General features: G+C 39.8%; 7 protein-coding genes across 11 annotated transcripts; 4 read left to right on the forward strand and 3 right to left on the reverse strand.

Moving 5' to 3' along the window:
- Positions 1 to 602: 602 nt before the first annotated feature.
- On the forward strand, positions 603 to 2,582 carry LOC124182138 (pyroglutamyl-peptidase 1). Of its 2 annotated transcripts, none has more exons than XM_046569010.1 (3): positions 603 to 665; positions 1,595 to 1,842; positions 2,080 to 2,582. In XM_046569010.1, exons 2-3 carry the CDS (start codon positions 1,618 to 1,620, stop codon positions 2,500 to 2,502), a joined length of 648 nt encoding a protein of 215 aa, XP_046424966.1. In that variant the 5' UTR covers positions 603 to 665; positions 1,595 to 1,617; the 3' UTR covers positions 2,503 to 2,582. The 2 variants fall into 2 exon arrangements, with proteins under 2 accessions (XP_046424966.1, XP_046424964.1); XM_046569008.1 differs by lacking the exon at positions 603 to 665 and adding an exon at positions 672 to 988.
- Positions 2,583 to 2,659: 77 nt separating this feature from the next.
- LOC124182129 (integrator complex subunit 14) lies at positions 2,660 to 4,791 on the reverse strand. Its single transcript, XM_046568989.1, has 6 exons — positions 4,615 to 4,791; positions 4,220 to 4,544; positions 3,886 to 4,097; positions 3,517 to 3,771; positions 3,086 to 3,421; positions 2,660 to 3,021 (listed from the first exon to the last, which is right to left on the reverse strand). Exons 1-6 carry the CDS (start codon positions 4,789 to 4,791, stop codon positions 2,800 to 2,802), a joined length of 1,527 nt encoding a protein of 508 aa, XP_046424945.1. The 3' UTR covers positions 2,660 to 2,799.
- Positions 4,792 to 5,465: 674 nt separating this feature from the next.
- LOC124182128 lies at positions 5,466 to 7,605 on the forward strand. Its single transcript, XM_046568988.1, has 4 exons — positions 5,466 to 6,713; positions 6,867 to 7,171; positions 7,236 to 7,353; positions 7,432 to 7,605. Exons 1-4 carry the CDS (start codon positions 5,466 to 5,468, stop codon positions 7,510 to 7,512), a joined length of 1,752 nt encoding a protein of 583 aa, XP_046424944.1. The 3' UTR covers positions 7,513 to 7,605.
- Positions 7,520 to 9,181, reverse strand: LOC124182137 (TM2 domain-containing protein almondex). Of its 2 annotated transcripts, none has more exons than XM_046569007.1 (5): positions 8,808 to 9,181; positions 8,474 to 8,667; positions 8,187 to 8,308; positions 7,900 to 7,998; positions 7,520 to 7,819 (listed from the first exon to the last, which is right to left on the reverse strand). In XM_046569007.1, the coding sequence occupies exons 1-5, from the start codon at positions 8,890 to 8,892 to the stop codon at positions 7,684 to 7,686; spliced, it is 636 nt and encodes a 211-aa protein (XP_046424963.1). In that variant the 5' UTR covers positions 8,893 to 9,181; the 3' UTR covers positions 7,520 to 7,683. The 2 variants fall into 2 exon arrangements, with proteins under 2 accessions (XP_046424963.1, XP_046424962.1); XM_046569006.1 differs by having other exon boundaries at positions 7,900 to 8,043; positions 8,808 to 9,177.
- Positions 9,182 to 9,430: 249 nt separating this feature from the next.
- On the forward strand, positions 9,431 to 14,925 carry LOC124182125. 3 transcript variants are annotated; one of them, XM_046568985.1, is made up of 10 exons: positions 9,435 to 10,679; positions 10,923 to 11,224; positions 11,300 to 11,554; positions 11,670 to 11,946; positions 12,160 to 12,446; positions 12,572 to 12,715; positions 12,801 to 13,044; positions 13,168 to 13,310; positions 13,475 to 13,610; positions 13,717 to 14,925. In XM_046568985.1, exons 1-10 carry the CDS (start codon positions 10,505 to 10,507, stop codon positions 13,896 to 13,898), a joined length of 2,145 nt encoding a protein of 714 aa, XP_046424941.1. In that variant the 5' UTR covers positions 9,435 to 10,504; the 3' UTR covers positions 13,899 to 14,925. The 3 variants fall into 3 exon arrangements, with proteins under 3 accessions (XP_046424939.1, XP_046424940.1, XP_046424941.1); XM_046568983.1 differs by having other exon boundaries at positions 9,431 to 11,224; XM_046568984.1 differs by having other exon boundaries at positions 9,431 to 11,224; positions 12,160 to 12,350.
- LOC124182136 (eukaryotic translation initiation factor 6) lies at positions 14,915 to 16,799 on the reverse strand. Its single transcript, XM_046569005.1, has 6 exons — positions 16,440 to 16,799; positions 16,259 to 16,344; positions 15,892 to 16,067; positions 15,645 to 15,821; positions 15,342 to 15,523; positions 14,915 to 15,205 (listed from the first exon to the last, which is right to left on the reverse strand). The coding sequence occupies exons 1-6, from the start codon at positions 16,544 to 16,546 to the stop codon at positions 15,196 to 15,198; spliced, it is 738 nt and encodes a 245-aa protein (XP_046424961.1). The 5' UTR covers positions 16,547 to 16,799; the 3' UTR covers positions 14,915 to 15,195.
- Positions 16,800 to 17,202: 403 nt separating this feature from the next.
- On the forward strand, positions 17,203 to 19,386 carry LOC124182133 (protein CNPPD1). Its single transcript, XM_046568998.1, has 5 exons — positions 17,203 to 17,431; positions 17,574 to 17,670; positions 17,795 to 18,000; positions 18,211 to 18,339; positions 18,428 to 19,386. The coding sequence occupies exons 1-5, from the start codon at positions 17,387 to 17,389 to the stop codon at positions 19,178 to 19,180; spliced, it is 1,230 nt and encodes a 409-aa protein (XP_046424954.1). The 5' UTR covers positions 17,203 to 17,386; the 3' UTR covers positions 19,181 to 19,386.
- The last annotated feature ends 1 nt before the right edge of the window (position 19,387 follows it).

A 19,387-nucleotide genomic window follows, 5' to 3' on the forward strand; every position in this document is an offset into this window, starting at 1 on the left:
ATATTCGAATTTTCTGGACAACACCTGACATTCGTGGCGCTTTCTCTGCGATCATGTTTTCGACTCCATTTGACTCTGTGTACAGAAAAACGACACTCTTGCTTCTCACACACTCACTCGGTATTAGAATACATACGTGTAGGTCAGATTCGGTTTCCTCAATGTCACTATACATTACAGAGTGTAGATATATGTGTGTACAATATAAATGTATAGTACATACATCAACAATTTGTAAAGAAAATGAGCCGAAAAACGATTAAACCGAACCAAAATCACCAAAGTATAATAATTGGAAACGTCCTAACTTAAACACTTTATCTGCAATTGTCGATATCTCAGCTTTGCTCATTCAAATACGCGCAATTCATTGGCGCAAATATTAATGCTAAATAATTTTAAGAGTTTCTTTTTTTCCAATTTTTCATTCAGACTCTAGTGTCCATGCATCTCTAAAGTTTGCCATTTCATTGAAAGAGGCGGCCCCAGAGTCTGGAAAATCGAATCGAGCGCGAGGCGTAGAAAATTATGTACAGGTCAGACATACCTCGGAACGTCAGAAGCGCTCATACGGAATAAAAGGGAAGTTGATTGGACGAACAGGACGCGTTAAGTCCGCTACTACTTGCCGCGATGGTCAGACCATGAGGGGCAGATAATAAGTAGTAAGTATCGGTTGTTGATAGACGGACCTTAATTTTCGAGCACGCGCCGAAACGTTGCATTAGGCGAATGGCCACGTGGCGCAAGCTGCAGCGAATCGCGAGTTAATCAGCGATCATATAGTGGAATTTCCTCGTAGATCGTGGAACTCGTCTGATCACACGCCCCGTTGAACGTAACAGGATAATCGGACGCGGGTGTTTCTCAGTATCTGATATAATTGTGATATATGCATACGTTGTCGGTCGTAATCGGATTTTTTTAAAGCTTGTCTTTTTCGGCGCTGCTTCCCAACAATAAACTGAATTACCGTCGAAGCAAAAAGGTGGGTAGTCGAAGATTCAGATATTTTCCGTCATCGATAAGTGAAGATTCTTGCAGGGTAAAAATTTTAGTGCAAAATTTCAAAATTTATCGAATTTCTTCGTTAACCTTCTGCAAAGAGATACGATTCGCGAAATTGGATCGAATTTGTTAGAGGAAATATTTGGAGAATGTTTTAATGGAGTTGCAGAGAATAACTCCCGCCAAAAATATGAGAGGAATGATGGAACGGATAAACGCTGCTTAGTATACTTTTCAAATATTGCAATTCTTTCTATTCGTGTCACAACTCCTGTATCCAGTCTAACGTAGCTAAGGAGTGCTTCTGATTTGTTGAAATACAATTAAAGTTTATTTCGCGGTTTTGGATTTTGATCGCGGTATCTTAGTTTCGGGAAAAACGTACGGGAATAGCAAGCGATCGAGATTGATCCAAAATCATTATAACTGCCATGATTTTCGAAAATTAATAAACAAAATGTCACGAAGTAAACGATCGTTGCGTCCATCGAATCGACTGCAAGTCGCCTGAAGATTTAATAACGGTAGAATCAAAGGAGAGAAGATATCGAATGAAGTATCAAAAACATTGAAATATATGTTTCAGGGAATAATCATCAGGAGAAAATCATGACTGACAATGAGAATAATAAGGGAAATCGCGTTGTTTTGGTAACGGGATTTGGCCCGTTCGCAGGGCATCTGAAAAATGCGAGCTGGGAAGCGGTTAAGGAACTCAAAAATTCGGATCTTGAGGATGTCTGCAACGTGACCATGGTCACAATGGAAGTTCCGGTAGCTTATCAGAGTGTCTCACATCTGATACCGAAACTATGGTTGGAGCACAAACCCATGGTAATCACATGATCAAACACCGTGTAATCTAATCTCTGCGGAGTTATTTGCATGGAAATTTCTGAACTTTGACCAAATTTTATTCAAGAAAGTAGATAAACCGAATCTTCTTTTTTCATTCCTTTCAAGAGACAAAAGTTACCGAGCGGAAACTTATTTGATTTTTGGTTTTCAATCCTTTTCTTCGTTTCACTGATTAATCTACCTTATCTATTTTTCCCTATTTCTTTTCCGCAGCTTGTGGTGCACATTGGTGTTTCCGGCAGGGCGAATTGTCTGGAGTTGGAATTCCGAGCGCACGGAAGTGGCTACAATAAATTGGACGTGTTTCAAAGCCTTCCGATTGCGGAAAACGAATTACTAGAGGATCCCGGTGAAGTTATAGAGACCGGTATAAACGTAAAGAGAATTTGCGACGAGCTGAATTGCCGCGATGATTCGATATCTTCCAACGACGAGGGCTGCAGAGCCGTTTTGTCAAAAGACGCAGGCTTGTATCTCTGCGAATACATATTTCGCAAGTCTCTTGAGATACGATCTGACAATACGATTTTCGTTCATGTACCCGACCTAAATGTCTACCCCGCAACTAAAAGCGCCAAGGGATTGTACCACGTGATACGACTGGCACTCGAAGAGCTTGACGCTGCTAAAAATTGATCTAATCATAGTAAAAAAAAAAAAAAAAAAACGATCGAGACAAAGGGAAAAGTTTGTTTCGCATTGAATTTAAAATAATCGGCGAAAGAAGGAGATAGTAGAAATAATCGAGTAAACCCAACGTGCATCACGTTGATAAAAAGATTTCAAGTATTATCCTCTGGCATGTAATAAAATATTTTTTATAAAAATGTTTAATGATTATAATTAAATTAAAATTCACCAAGTTACTCGGGCATTCTTTGTATAGAACAAAAGAAATGATAAACTGGATATAGGTTTCTTTGAACGTATGATCTAGTCGGGATGAAATTTTGTTCGAACAGGAGTTATATTGTTCTTCAGTTCTCGAGAATACGGCTTTTTCAGCATCTCGGCAACGTGTCCCATCTGTATCGTGCAGTCCGGATTCAAGTTGGCGGGAAGAAGTGTGCACTCTCTTTCGAATATAGACGCCAGGCCATCCAAAAGTTCGACAAATCCCATCGACAACGCAGCTCTTCTTAATCTGTTCAATTCCTAGATGAAGAAAGAACATAACTAGTAGATACATTCTAATCCCAATCCACAGTCGAATACCCACCTTGTAAAAATTCTGTGTCTTCTCAGGCAACTTTCTGGCATGCCTCAAGATCTTTTGAATATCCGACTGTAGTCCGACCTGGCGTATCCAAGAGGGCGCGTTCTGGGAGTAGCTCCTTTTCTCAGTCGGTTTTACAGGAAATCCGCTTTCTCCGTCTTTCAAGATACTCGCATCGACTGGTCCCAAATTATTCAAATTTCCTAGCCAAGGTATAACGTCCGAACCCGGCTCTAGCACAGTCAGCATTAAGTTAGACTTCTTCTTGGTGTCTGCCCAGGAGTAGATGAAACCATACCAGTCGCTATTCAGCAAACACAGAGCTGCCATGTTTTCGACCTTCGACCACAACGGAAAGAAGAGAGAACGAGATGCAGTGTTCGCTCTGTGTCCAGAGTGTTTCCGGAATATGTAAGATCATTCGATTCGTTTACCTTTAGCGCGCCATGCAGCAGGACACAGAACGAAGGTGTTTTTCCCTCATCCCCGTTGTCGTCTGTGTCAGAGTCTTCCTCGAGGTTTATTCCCTGCATACTTGTTGTTCTTTCTGTAGGAAGCGGCAGGACCAAATGCCTCGATATCGCGTTTGGGCTTCCGACATCGACCACGGATATGAAGCCGCAAATTTCAAGAGTTTTTGATATGGTTTGTCCAGTCAGTATCTCAAAATCAGTCTTTTTCGTGTAGGGCTGCAAAATTGTTAAGAAGCTTAAAGTTTTTTTAATATAACAACTTATAAAGATTTCTGCCAAATATTATGGGGCTCTTTTTAAAACTCTTTAAGGTGAAAGGTATATAGATACCAGAGGTGGTGGAGACAGGAGAATGCGAGAACCCAATTGTCCACATTTCAAGTACCCTTGAAAAGAGACGTAATTAACCTCAGCCAACTTTTGAAAACAGTTTGTCACTGAGTTCCTCGTCAATGGTCCCTCAGGAACTAAGACTATGCTGTTGCCTCCCGCCAACTCGACTAGTCGCTGATACAGCGGCATTCCAATAGCTAGTCCCGGATCTAGAGCACAAATTAAATCGAAAATAACTAGAGGAAAAATTACATAAATGTAAAAGCGGCCGCATAAAAGTCAGAAGAGTTAATACATCGTTTTACAAAGGAATTTTTTGAACTATATATACCTTGTTGTGACGAAATGCAAACAACGGTCAATTTCCCAGGGTAAGGAAACGGTAGAGGAAACAGATTCGAGTCCCGTTTAACGGTCAGCGAGTTCAGAGAGTCTCCCAGTGACATTGGGCCAACTCCAGGGTTGCCGTCAGTGACAAGAACTACCTGACAAGCCGTTGTATTGCCCCATTCTGCCATAACTACGGTATTAACGCCATGCAACGCAGTCTCGACACAGGTCTTGTCGCACTCTTCGATATTCTGCAGCTTTGCTCTGATGCTATCATAGTCTCTGGTGAACGGACAGATGACCTCGTACAGCGAGGAGAATACAACCTTGTGGAATAAGCGGTGTTATTCTCTTTACTTTTCCATCTCAATAGTGTCAATGAACAGAGATACTCACCAGTGCAACAAACTCCAATTTAGAGTTAACTTGTAGATAATCGATGAGAGCGTTTATTCCAGCAATGGCAAGGTGATGCCGGGTGAGTTGTTCGCTCTGCGTTCCGTCTGGTGTGACCGAACCAACGACAGGGCGTCGCATAGACAGGGAAACATCGAGGGCTATTACAGTTGGCATCTTTGGCTTCCTGTCTAGCTCATAGTTTTAGTAGATTGACTAAATGGCCCTGTCGAATTCTGTTTACCAAGCAGGGGAATAGACAGTTAGACAGTTAGGTTAGGTTTCAAGTAACTCAACGATCTCGTGGTTATCACGCTCACCAAATTGACGAGTGTGTTTTTTTAAGTCGCAACGTTTTCTCTTGACAAAGATTCACCTCACTGATATTTGTCTGCGATGGGTGAGCAGTTTTCAACCGAAACTACGCGTTTCGTTACTTGCCAATGAGACACGGTTAGAAGGTTGACGTTTGTTTTCGATTTTATAGGTTATAGGCGATGATTACATCCGGAGAAGATGATGAGAGAGGATGAAACCCAGACCAAACATCACACATTGAACAAATGATTGTTTCGCTGACTGGAAGTTGCACCTGATTTTACAATGAATACTTCTATACAAGTCAACTTTCCTTCCAAACGATCACAGAATGCAGTCGAATAGTTGTCACAATTATTGGCAGTCTCATGATTGAATCATTTAATTTTCTGTATTTTTGGATCAATCGATTCCTGAAACCGTTTGGCGATTTGTTTTAGTTTTTTGAGACAATTTCTTTCCCCACCAACTTAAATTCATACCTATATACATATTTCAGATATACATCGTATATTTCATTTCCAGAATTCGAAATGCAGTCTTGTTTATACAGGAAATTATTCTGCTATTTTGTAAATAGAAATAATAGAATTACAGCCAGTTTGTATCATGCGAAGGAACGATCGATTGACGAATACAAAGAAGATGGTCAAAGAGTAGAAAACTTGCACAACACATTTTTGAATTATCTTCAAGTAAACATTATGTCGAAATCAAATTTGAAAAAGTATATGATGAGTTTGAACATAAAAACACCAGAACGAGAAAGTTTCATAGCCAGTGAATTGAGAAAGAATCAACTTACACCGCTTGATGACATCAAACAAAGCCCAAATAATACCTCAGTTACACAAACTGCGTCAAAATTGCTTCCCATACTAATCATCATAGACATACTGGATAAGGAACCTAATAATGCGCAATTCCTGTTCCTGCTTAAGAGAGTAGATGAAACATGTAGTCGCATGTTGTGCGATTTGTCTTTTGATGAAACTCTAATTCTTTTGAATGAACTCGCCCGAACAGCACCAACTAAAGTGATGTGGCTGGGCTTTTACTTGGAATCGATTAAAACACTGCGCTTACGCCTGTCCGAAAACAAACAAAGCTCCCTTCAAATCATGAACTTGTTGTTTCTCATGAGCCTAAGAAAGACGGAGGCATTGTTGGACGTTAGATACACGCTGAAGTATCTCTCAGACTTTGAAAAACTCTCTATAATCGAACAATGTATCGTATCAATAGCTGCCTTTAAATGCGGAGTCAAACTTGACCGACAAATAATTCACATCATAGAAGGAACGGTGCAAAGAAATGTTGAGAAATTGCTAAAGAATCAAAAGCTGTTTGTACCCCTATTAAAGGCTATGCGGCATGCCGGTCCATCGCGTGAATTTTCGTTGGATCATTTGAGTAAAAGAATCCTCGAGCATAAGGAAAAATACAAAATGTCACTCGCAGTACCAATTTTGGCGCTATACGCAGAAATCCTGCAGGCTGACTCCAAGGTGATAAACCGACTAGTCGGAGACGCTTTCTTGCAAATGCGTAAAAGCGGATCAATATCAGAAGATAATATCGCAGCCGAAGATGCGATCAGAGTAAAAGATATTGATAGATTACTGTGGGCCGTCAGCACCCTGAACCATAAATTAACCCACAGTCAACTCTTATATGTGGAGAAATTTTTGTCAGATAATTTAGACGCATTTTCCAGGTATCCCAAAGCATTCTGTGGCTCACTTTTGGCCCTCTGGATACTGGGATCCAAATGTCGTCAGGTGTGTATACTGAGTTAGTATGAAAGCCAGAATCATAAATGAAAATTTAAATGCTTTCAGAACATAGGGAGAATATAATAATTGCGCAATAACTTTCAGGCGTGTTTCATGGATGACTACATATTCAAATTCGATGCAACCATTTTGTTACAGATCATAGAATACTGCTTTCGCGTTCAAATTTTCCACCCACTACTCCAGAACTCTTTAGAAGATTCTGGGAGACTGGTCGTGCTATTGGCATGCATAAAAATTGAGGCACCCACAGTGGTAATTCCATCCAACCTCATCTGGGACCCAAACAAGAAACCATTGTTAAATGAATACAGGGAGCTTGAATGCATCAGTAGCATATTGAAGTGTTTGGAAAGTCAATTGGAATTGAGCGAGATTAATGTTGACTGCCCAGTTAATGAGATACGAATATATGGGATCAGCGCAAAGCACGAAACACTAGGGTAGGGATAACAAGTTGTTATAGATCTACGGTTCCGTTAAGAACAGATGACTTTTTGTTTCTAGATGGCTTCACGTCGATTTGTTGAACAATTACACGTGTTTGTGTAAACCTCGGAAACCACATGGATTAATGAACTTGAAACTTAGGCTAATCAAGACACTGGGATACACTTCTATACTAGTAAGTAAACATTATGTCTTTTCACGAGTAGTTATCAAATTTCTGTTGTACATGTATCCCATACATTTATTTTGCCAGGTTGACAATATCGGACCGTTGAAGGTGGAAAAAGTGGTCACAACTATCGGGGAAGCTATTGATGAACTTATGAGAAAATAACACAAACGAATTGTGATCATATATTGCTAATAATAAATAATAATGTCAATACAGTGTATAATGAAATGGCTTAGCTAAAAATTAACAATCAAATCTTCCTTAAACATTATTCCACATGGCGATGATGAATTTAAGCATGAGTTCTTGAAATTCATGGAATCTATTCGTGATTCAAATGTACAACGAACCATCGGCAGGACCCAAATAACGCATGGAAATAAGTACTACGTCAATTAATGTCCAAACTCCAAGACCCCCAAAGCTGAACAGCTTTCCCGTTCCTTCCTGCCAGTGACCCAAATAAAACCTGCGAATATTTACCCCAACATTATTAATAATAGAAAGACAACTAATCAGAAATGTGAGCAAGTGAGAAATCCAACTTACCTATCAGCTCCAAATCCTCCCAAAGTAATACTCAGTATGAGCGCGGTTGACCATCTATATCCGCCTATCCAATTGCAAGGCAAGTTTTTCATGAATCTTCTGTGACCCAAACAGACAATGTCGCCATTGACTGTGCAATTTGTACTTAAACATGAAATAATTAATCAGATGTACTGTAGTAGTTTCAATACTATCATAACTGCAGATTTTCATATTCCCAGTTCAACCTTTTACTTAATCCGAATTAATTAAGAATAACAGTAACTAAGAGGTGCTTTAATACGTACCGATAAAACTGTTGAGGAGAGGCAACTGAGCTGCAAGTAGCTTTTTGATGGCATTTATGCTCCCAGTGCTCAGTCTGATAACAGTAGCGGCAAATGTAGTCTTTTTTAAAAGTTTGTTCACCCTGATGGACAAGAAATTGAATAAAGTGACGAGTAATTCTATAGTAAGTTATCGTGATGCTGTAAAAAAGTGAAGAAAATAAGTGACAAAAAAAACCATAATATCATAAGTTGTTGTCATCTCTCCTACTGACTTGATTTTTAATTTTAATCACAAATCAACATACCACACATTTGACCTCGTTGCGAACTGTACACGTCGATGTAATAGTCTTGCCATAGATGCACCCCGGATCTGTGGTACAGTTGAGGCATTCCACGCTTAATTCTGAGCATTGTTTATCAGCCGGGCAATCTTCCTGGAGGGTAGAATTTGTGTTCCTCTTTTCTCTTTCATGCTTCACGAAGTCTGCCATTCCACCTGAAATGTTTGTAATCGGAACTCTGACAATAAGTCCAGTGCAATAATTGTAGCAAGTACATTGTCAAAGCAATGCCGCTTATTCGGTTACGAGTTAGACTGGGTTAAGTTAAACAAATGTGAGTAAACAATTCACCCACCCATTTGTGCCTCTTTGACAGTACTCAGTAGCAGTGCAAATATTATGTAAAATACATTTTTCTTATTTATCCTAACGATATTCATGCCTGCTCGACAAAATTTCACCACTTATCGGCCTTCGGAAGACACGAAAAATTCCAACCAAATTGTTTATTGTGATTTACTGGGAGTTGACACTTGACACCCAGTTTGTTTCACAAACGTCATGTAGGTCATGTACCACGTTTCAATTATAGAAGCATTGAATTTGTCAGGTCACGTGCTTAACATGGTTTGGTACCGATTATTTTCAAGATCTCTACTAGATGGCGCCACTGACTATTTATTCTCATGAGTTAAAAATCACAGTAATGAAGCTGCAGATATAAAATACCCCCGAGTACAGGACACCTGCAAAAAAATATTCCAATTATAAAAAAAAAAATACTTGTTCCTATCCATTATCATACAGACTTCAGCTTTATTCAGATAATAGTTTAGGCGCATTTTTTCTAACTTCACAATAACATGCCTCAGGCATGAACGATTAGTTCCGCATCACCTGCGTACAGACGTACAATACAGTTGAAAATCATTGAAAATTCAACCACCAGGTGGTCATGTAAGCAGTGAGTATAATCAGCTGATTCGAATGAGGCTTGATGTTATTTGAACGAGCTATACGTTGTTTCGATGTTGAGTTTTGTGACAGTAGAGTAGGGTATGTGTTATGATTGAAAAAGAGAGAAAGAAAGAAAGAAGAAAGAAAGAATAAAAAGGAGGAACAGCAATTTAACCAGTTTGCAGTGGTTATATAAAAGGGAATTCCTCTCGTCGGATCGGCTATTTAACAACCCCGCGATAATTTCGTGGCGGTGTTAAAATAACGTCAAGGTCCCGGGATGCGTTGCGGATCGAAAAAGAAGATGAAAAGAAAGGGATAGAATAGAAGGCGGTAAGAAACAACGAAACACGGTTAACTCGAAGCCACACATCACACGGTGTGTGTGTCACGAACCACGATCACGGTGTGTGTATCAGTCTTTCTTATGTATATATATAACAACGTACATGCGTACAGTACACGATGCCATGCATCTAATCGTAAGTACCGTGGATGCGGTGCAGTTGGTAATATAAAAAAGTATAATCAGTAACAGCAGCAGTAGTTCGATCTGTATTGATAACTGTGATCGGATTTTCGGTACATACAAAAGCAATTGGACACAGAAATCAGGTGATAATCGGGACGATATTAATCTTGCGGATGAAACGGACAGGCGAAACGGGAAAAGAAAGAAAGGTCGGAAGACCTCTCGCAGTGTTTCCTTCTTCAACCCCAGTTTAACCTTAGCCAAGATTTTATAACACATCACTTTGCTACGGCATTTATTTATCCCCTTGTTATTTCGTCCGTATGAGGAATTGGAGATTTGTTGACTGTTTTAAGCCCGTCAAGATCGCTTTTTTGAACTCCTAGTTTTGTCTTCTCTCCTTTTGGTAATCTGAAAATAAAAATACAATACTCGTCTGTCACTATTGCGACGGCCAACGACGAGATTCGCGATATATTTACTCAGATTTGGGAGAGTTTCAAAATCACCTAGAGGATTAGAAGACATCGGTCATCAAATCACAACGACGATGACTATGATCAAAATTGTAACATTCACACCAGCGTGACAAACTTTAGGAGCCTGAATCACACGTTGACAAAATGAACTCGAAGGAAGACAGCAACGGGCAAAGTTGCCCTAACGGCGACACAAGAATCGAGGGTCAACAGGAGGCGAACGAGAACAGATCTTCGCAGTGTGAGGGGGGCTCACATCAGGCAGCAAAGATCCCGAACAGACTGACCAATGATCAGTTTAAAATGAATAATAACATAGGTGAGGAAAATGAGGACTTGCATCTCTCCCCACAATCATCCTGCACCTTTGCCAACGGTCCCCAGAACCCACAGACCAATAATTCAAGCAGCAATATGGGTCCCGATCATTTAAACACAAATTCGACCTGCACTGCTTATTTAGATACCTCTCAAAGTAACGCACATACTAATATGACCAGTCCATACATCCTCGTCTATCCTAAGTCGACCCCTATCTACTCGAACTCGGTCTTTCCGTCAGCCCAAACCAACGTCGCCAATGTGTCGACAAGCATGGCTGAAAACGGATCCAAGGAAGACACCGACATCAGAAACAATGTCGATTATGGATCTGGGATTGAGAAATGCCCACCTAAAGTTGCCTGCAGTGCAGAGTCTAGTGCCGACGGCAATCCCATTTGGAACACTACCTCTTTCGTGCCTAATCGAGGCATGAACAACTTTGGAAGCAGCATCGGTTCGACCAGCCAAGGAACGTGCTGCTTTTTAAGGCCCAATATCAACGGCAGCAGAGAAGCCGCCGGACCCAGCGGATTGCAGAGAGTAAGCTCTCCTGCTGATAGTTCTGTGCTCTGTGTCAATGCATTTATTCACTTATTTATATTGCTCTTTTAATAGATGTCTCCAAGGGAAGGCGACAGACGAGATTCCAGTTCTGGAAATGAGGGGGACATGTCGGATGGCGAGGATTGCTGCTTTTATACTTACAAAGGAATGGATGATCCTACGCAATTGGATTTCAGACAGCAGTTGGGGCCTATAGAAGGACAGAGAGAGGAGAGAGAGGCTGAACCCCAATATCACAGTGGGAGTTCAAGTCCAGAAATGGACTTTTTGGAAATGGATTTCGATCCTGGTCCTTCTTGTGAGCAGGTACTGCAGGGCTATTCGTCTTTCTGATATGGTTTATACGTCTTTTCTTCCTAGCAATAACAATTTTTTTACATACATAGCAAATTCTTAATTCTAATCTGATTTTCTCCCACAGGATACTGGAGACAGCGATATGGCATCGATTAACGAGGATATTCAGAATATCGCGTTAGATAGCGTTGAGCCTGATCCTGTGCCACTGAATGATCTTAGCAGTGGAAGAGTCGCCTCCAGGCTTGACAATGTACCATCAAATCAACAACCTACTCAGAATTCTGAAATATTGAACCAGAGAGCTACTCAGTCCTGTTCTAATCAAGAATGTTCCTTCAATCAAATTCCAACCCAGCCTAGTTCATCACACTGGATGCCGAGTACCAGCAGTAGAATAGGTACAATGTTTTCCATGCTAAAAATGGCCCTTCATTGTTATCCAAGTTGTACCAGAAAACCAGTAATCGAGTATTTGATTGAGGTTTTTGGCAAAAACTTGTACATAGTTAAACGAAAAGTTCTGATCGACAGAATGTTTACCATGAGAAATCATGTGAGACTAAATTTCAAAAAAGTAAATTATCACAAAGTGTATTCTCCCAATTTTGCAGATAAGTGGGAGGCAACAGGACTGCATCGCGCAACGCTATGTCCATTGCAGGAGTCTTATGGACATCACAATACAAACGGTGATTTGATATCGCCTGGAGATAGCAGAGATACGGATGCTGAGTTATGGTCTCAAGACACAACAGGGATCGGAGGTTCAATACCTGAGAGTTCTAATTTGGATTCTAGAAAAGTAAATCTCAGTTCTACCCTTTACCACCGCATGATGGCTAAGAAACTAATGCTCAACAAACAAACTGCTTTTAATCAAAGTGGCGACTCAAATCTCGTAAGTATTCCATTGCGCTAACTCAATACAATCGCAAGGAAACTTTTAGAGAATGATACAAAGTGAGTAAAGAATTTTTACCGATATGAGATTTTCGTTTTCACTAAATTGCCCCTCATCCACAGGAAAGTGAACTTGGCTCGGAGAGATCTCAAGATCTATTGCCTGTAGAGAAAATTATGCTTTGGAGCGAACAGGAAGCTACAGTGAAGCAAGTTACTCAAATTGCAACATCGGCTTGCGGAGCAACCGCAGCTATCAACGCGCTCGTAAGTGTACAGAATAAACATCAACAAGAAGAACTCTGACATGAAACTTACAAGTTACAAAACCGAAACCTTCTTTTTCCCATAGCTCGCTTTGGATGTAGCATTTTCCCTCGAAGTATTGGTTCGTGGCGTAGCCACCAGGCTCAGAGAGCCAGGCACACCTTTACCAATGTATTTAATGAGCCGTTCAATGGCTGGAGCAACTCACAAAGATCTAGCCCGAGGAATGTCTTTGGCTACCAGCGGGGCAGTGGTGACGAAATTCTTTGCGTTATACCCAGAAAGGAAGATCTCGTTTTCGCACTGGTTGCACTACTGGATATCTAAGGGTGAGAAGTTGGCCGACAAAATCACACTAGAATTTTCAGTGAAACCACTGCCTGTCCTCGATATCCACCAATAAACTCGGATATGCACGAGAATTGGGTACATTCGTGCTATAAATGTTTCAGGAGCAGTGCCGATTGCCACTCTGAATCTCCAACACTGTGGGGAAGGAGCAAATATCCCTGATGCGTGGCATCATCAAATGATTTTCGGCGTCGGACCCGCTGGAATATATTTGTCCAATCCCTTGCAGTGTTTATCTGAACAGGTTGGTCCCAGTACTCTTACCTTCTGTAAAAACATACATTAGTATTCTGCCAAAGCATACCCGCCTCATTGCAAATTTTCAATTCTACTTTCTTCACATTTCAATATTTTTCCGTGAAAACAAATTTCATTAAAGAATTCAATATTACCAAATATTAACTACAGGCAGTCTGGCATCAACTGGTCAGTCCGAGTATTTTGTTAATAAGAAGACAAGACGTCTTGGCACACTGGAGTACAAACACAGATCTAAGGCCACTTAGCCAATTAGGACAGCGTTGGCGAAAATTGAACGTCCTGGGTAAGATTCTTGAAGCAACAAACTAAAGATAATTGAACTTTTGGAAGTAGTTTTGATAAACCGTTGAAATTGTCTGGTTTTTCAAGAAATGTCTTTTTTTCGACAGGACAAATAGTGAATCTGGTAAGAGAAACGATGGGCCAAAGGAGGCAGAGTTCTGGAATAACAACGAGCATAACGCACATCCGTATCCCAGCTTCATACAGAGCTGGAATAACTCTGGTTATGCGATCAGACGCCGCTGGAGCAGCAGAGTTGCTGCAAACAGAACAGTTACCTGTTCTCTAGTCTAAATAATCAAAATTATGAAAACAGAAGAGCAATGAGCGAACTGCGACAAGATATATCAACTTTACTCAAACTTTTGTCACATTTTGACAAACTCCTGTTCGGAAAGAAAGGCAGGTTTATCCGCGAAAATACTTCAAACTGCCTACTTGCAGCACGCAGCATACCTCGAGTGGGATTTGTAATAAAATATAGCTATAATTCTAACATTTGATCACAAGAATAAAGAATTATTCTTTATTCAGTTACTGTGCAAAAACTTCAGTTTAAGTATGGCTAACGTTGCTCTGCTCGTTGAATGGTGATTGAAGAAGGCTTAATAATTGCGTATTAGGTATATACATATGAGTACATATCTTGAGATATTTCACGACAATTAAAAATATAATAATGATTTGAATTTTATTATACCTTCTTGTTTCTTATTCGAATATATAATTTTTTTTTTTTTTTCGAAAATTTTGCATTATATTTTTGAGAAACAGATAGAGCATACCAATTTATGTAACGACTAGAATCGCAATTGTCTCAAAGGTGCGTAAAAAATATTCATTGTGTTGCGTACATACCTAGACTGCTTTGTACAGAAGAGTCACCCCCTAACTTTCATGCAATTCAGGCTTCTCAGGCATGCATATGCACGATACATATTGTACAGCCAGAGTATAAAATTCACTCGGGTGCATTGGTCTGATTTATTATATCATTGGACTGTTGTGCCTTGCATTACTACAGGAATAAAAATGCTCTAAGAATTAATCAATCTCCGTTAGTCTCGCACATTGTATTTATTTGAATAGAATAATAATAATAATAATCTACGAAAATCAAGTGAAAATAACGATAATTTGAAGATGTATTTCTTTTTTTTTCTTTTATGTTTTCATTATCTTCCAAGTTGTACTTGTTCCCTTTCAATTATATTTCTATTTTCATGTATCCTGTACAGACCAACAATAGCTATACATAAAAAATAATAAGACTATTTTTTAGTCTGGGTAAAAATAAAAACCAACTGGGAACCAAAGTGTCTTTCTTCATTTAGTTATATAAATTTTCAATATACCGAATTATACTTCACAATTCTGAGAGATGAGCACCATGCAATTTTTCATATGAAAACTATAAACTGCTATAGTCATCGTGCCCAACAGAATTAGAATGATAAGTCTATTTTGAACGAGAAGTTTTAGTATCCTTGTTGATCAATTCCCACGGTCCACGTATCCGAAACAGTACAGAACGTATGCACCGTACAGTCACTTACGCAACTCGCTTCTCTTCATCACAATGTCATTTAGGACATACTGAAACAGTTGAAAATGATGTTCAATCTCATATTTTCTTGAATCTCAAAAAATTGTGCTCTTTGTAATAAAAACAAAAAAAAAATAACTAAATTTAGACAAGAAGAATCCAATATAATTATCAGTAATTGTAAACCTTTCTATCAATGAGGCACGCATTGTGGATGCAATTGCAGCTGGTGTAGATTCATTCAGCTTAAAAACGCTCTCTATCACCGAGAGTTCGGTCGAGGTTGTGTCTGTGCCACAAAAAGATGCCCAATCATTGACAACCATTCCTGCAGCAATAACTTCGCTTCCTCTGTTTATCGTACCTGCCTGAAATACAGATGAAAAGCTGTTGGTGCAATGCATACAGTGTAGCTTTTTCAAATATTGCCTTTTACGTGTTTCATTTTAAACTAAAACACCACGAAAGTACTCTTTCAACAAGACTTACAACTAACGGTACTTGTAGCAGCGATGAGAGCTCGTCTTGGTCCTGGATCGAAGTTTGTGGATGTACAAGGCCACCTTGATTGGAGAGAACGCAGTAAGATCCAACAAGTACATTACTTGCAACTGTCTGCCTGAATACTTCGACATTCAAGGTGTCAGCTAAGATCTCTTCAGTTTCCTATGTAATAAATTCAATAAGACGAGGTCCATTTGACAATATCTTTTGGATATAGGGTGAAAAATATTACTCTGTCCAAATCTGGGTGAACCAGAGCCACATAATCATTGCATGCTATAACGTTGCCCAGGGCAGAAAGCCTCTCCTCAACTCGCTGGAGCTTCACATTGTCGGGTAACGAGTTACGTATGTGTTGCAATTCCGTGTCTGTCGTACTGCTTGGCACCAGCATTCCATTCTTGTTACCTGGTCAATGGGGAAAAACAAGTAACAATTTTGACAGATTTACCTTTTATGGCCCTGTCAAAGTGTCCGACTACAAGAAGCCAACTTGTACTATCAACCTGGACGTATTATCACAGTTGTACAGTTGTAAGTAGTATGCAAAGCGTTTCGACTAGTCCATTCGAATTGCACATATGAACGTAACAACTTACCGACACACAATCGTCCGATGATTCGACACCCCGCGATCGACGTGTGGACGACCGGTATTGTTTCGGCCAATTCAGCTTCGAATACGCTGTTGACACGAGGATGTATTGAGGTTGTTAGTCGTTTCAAGAATAAGGAAGAATTAAAACGAGCGGAAAAAGGAAATTGAAGGAAGCAACATACCTATAGAAATTCTCGGAACCGCCGATAGCGACGAGACAATATGAATTTGTCAATTTTGAAAATACACCGACCTCATTGTTGTTTTCAAATTGCACGCGTACCGCCATTTTTGACACTTTATAATCACATAAGACAATAAAGAGCGAGACTCAATTAAATATCAACTTCTCGTTTATTAGATGATATTCTTCTTAATGTACGATTGTCGATTGCACGGAAGCTAACCAAACTTCAATGCACGAGCCACGAGGTACTCAACAAGAACGGGCGAATAACAGACTCGAGATACACGAAAAGAGAAGTTTGGAGGGATTCTGGTCAGTGAAAAATGGACGTCGCAAGGGAATGCAGATGTTTAGATTACCGACGCGTCGGTGAGAAGAAATCGAAACTGTTCGAGGCAACCATATTGTATAAAAATAAATAAGGCGTGCTTTTCTGGCGGATGCATTTTCATCTCATTCTGCGCATCCCATATAAGTCGTAGACATATTTTATTAATTAGAATCAAAATATAACCCCTTCGTTCTTATCTGGCATGCGCGACTAGACAACGACATAGATGAAACATGTGGATTTTCACATTTTAAAATGTGCGGTAAATTATCTCGAATGCGATAGGTTTAAAATCCAAGACGGCCTTCCATGGTCCGGACAGGCGATTGGTTCGTAAATACGCCTGCGCAGTAACACCTTATCGGTCCTACATCTTGGAGGCAACGCCTTTCGCCCTCTCTTCATCTTCCCTACATCCTTCTATATACGTTTGCTACTCTATGCTAAAAAGGGGTCATTTCGTGTCTCGGTCAGGCACCTTGATCTCTTGTAAAATTAGGTTACGTTTTTTTAAACTTATATTTCAAAGATTCGAAAAGTTTTCATTATTTGACTTGGCAACTTGACTGCTGATATTGGTTCGGTTGACTTGTTGCAATAATCGGTCAACCATGACTAATATCTCAAAGCGTAGAAAATCATCTGCAAAGTTGAAGGTGAGCCATCTGTTAATTAATTGCTATGCATTATTCACGGTATAAGATGAGCAATTACGGGCATTCCAAGGACAATTTTTATCACCTCTCACATCTTCTTCAAACGACATTCGTATCATTAATAAATTATTGATATTTACAGACTATGGGCGATCACGACGAGTTCCTTAGTCGAATAACGAAATCACTTTACTATTCGAAATTGCCAATGACCGACTGCCTCAGCCTCCCTGTGACAGGTGAGTTACACCAATTATACCCATTCCAAGAAGCGGTACATTTCCGCCCATGACTAAGTTTCAGAAAATTTAGTACTGGAGCTATTTTCAAATTTATTACATGAGAGTTTTTGATAAATTATAGAATTAGCTGCCGAACTTTTCACGGAAGTGAAAAGTGGTCGGACACTGGAACGCCTCGACGTTGAGGAAGCAAGCCGCATATCTCGGAATGCTTGTGTCTCTCCTTGTTCTCTTGTCTTGGCACTGCTCTACTTGGAACGTCTCAAAGATTGCAATCCAGAGTACTTGCAACGTGTGGCCCCATCTGAATTATTCCTTGTTTCTCTGGTCAGTAAATATTATTCTATTAAAATTTTATAAAAATGATGTAATTATTGTACTGATATATAACGATGATAAAGTATATCATAGCCTGGTCTCAATTAAATAAATCTTTGCTGTGATAAATTCATACTGGTCTTTTATCTAGCTGTGCAAACAATCAAAATTGACAATTAATCACTTAACAGCATATGATAATGACTGCCCTACTTTCAGATGGTTGCCAGTAAATTTTTACACGATGACGGGGAAGAGGATGAAGTGTTCAACACAGAATGGGCACAGTCAGCAGGCTTAACATTATCTGAAATAAATAGTTTGGAAATGGATTTTCTTGTCGCAATTGTAAGTTCATCATCGTTACAGTTCACAGCAATAATATCAATGAGAACCAAAATGAGTCCTTATATATTCTTTTTTCTTACTCCAACAGGATTGGACTATATTCGTTTGCAACAACGATTTCTGGGACCGTTTACAGAGATTAGAGAGAGACATAGCTTACAAAGAAGGTCAGAAGAGAGGTTGGTTCTCCTATACAGACCTTAATTTTCTCATGGACTCGACACAGCTGATGGCAGTGATTCAGACAGTGATGAGTGTGTCTTCCATCTGCCTTGCAACTTACGCTGCAGGGATAGCAACGCTTTTGGGATCAGCCTTAGTAGCGAGTCAGATACCAGGAACGTCTCTGACACCTAGACAACCGGTCGTTTCGTCTAAAAATACATTAGAGACAAGCCAACTTCTCGTACCTGATCCTGGACCCATTCCAGACGACATATCGTCAGTCAATGTTCTCACGAGCGAATTTGTAATAGATTCTTTGAGCTGCAATCGGTCCTATTTAAATTTTGAGCAAACTGAAAATAGAAACAGAACGAGCAACGATATCGCAGGGTGGGAATGGTGGCTGAGCTCGCTCATGACTTGGCTCCCCGATTACTCAGGTTTAAAGTCAAAGTTAAGTCCAATCGGCGAGCAAAACATGGAGGAGCAGACCAGGAATTTCGTGACAAACACAAAATCAGTATTCGATATCGGCTCACATCCTCAAACCAATCGCCACCAAGTGACTGAAATTAACTGGAAGGAAACGTTGAGTCTAGATTTGGAATTTGAATTGCAAGATTGGAGACGTTACGCGGGATACATCGCTAAAGTAACACTCGGTCACAGACACTGATAAGGAGTATAATGACTGACGATTTGTCTACCCAATCGAAACGGCGAAGATTTAGTCCATCGATATCTTTATTAATTAATATATAGTAGAAAATTTGTCAAATATATTTTTTGTACTAACTCCTTAACGTGTAAACCTTAGTATTTCACTGCTAATCATCAACAGAGTAATTTTATACAATAAAATTAACCATATCCACGCCGTTAT

The sequence above is a fragment of the Neodiprion fabricii genome, chromosome 5 (assembly GCF_021155785.1).
Source record: "Neodiprion fabricii isolate iyNeoFabr1 chromosome 5, iyNeoFabr1.1, whole genome shotgun sequence".
Classification (NCBI taxonomy): domain Eukaryota; kingdom Metazoa; phylum Arthropoda; class Insecta; order Hymenoptera; family Diprionidae; genus Neodiprion; species Neodiprion fabricii.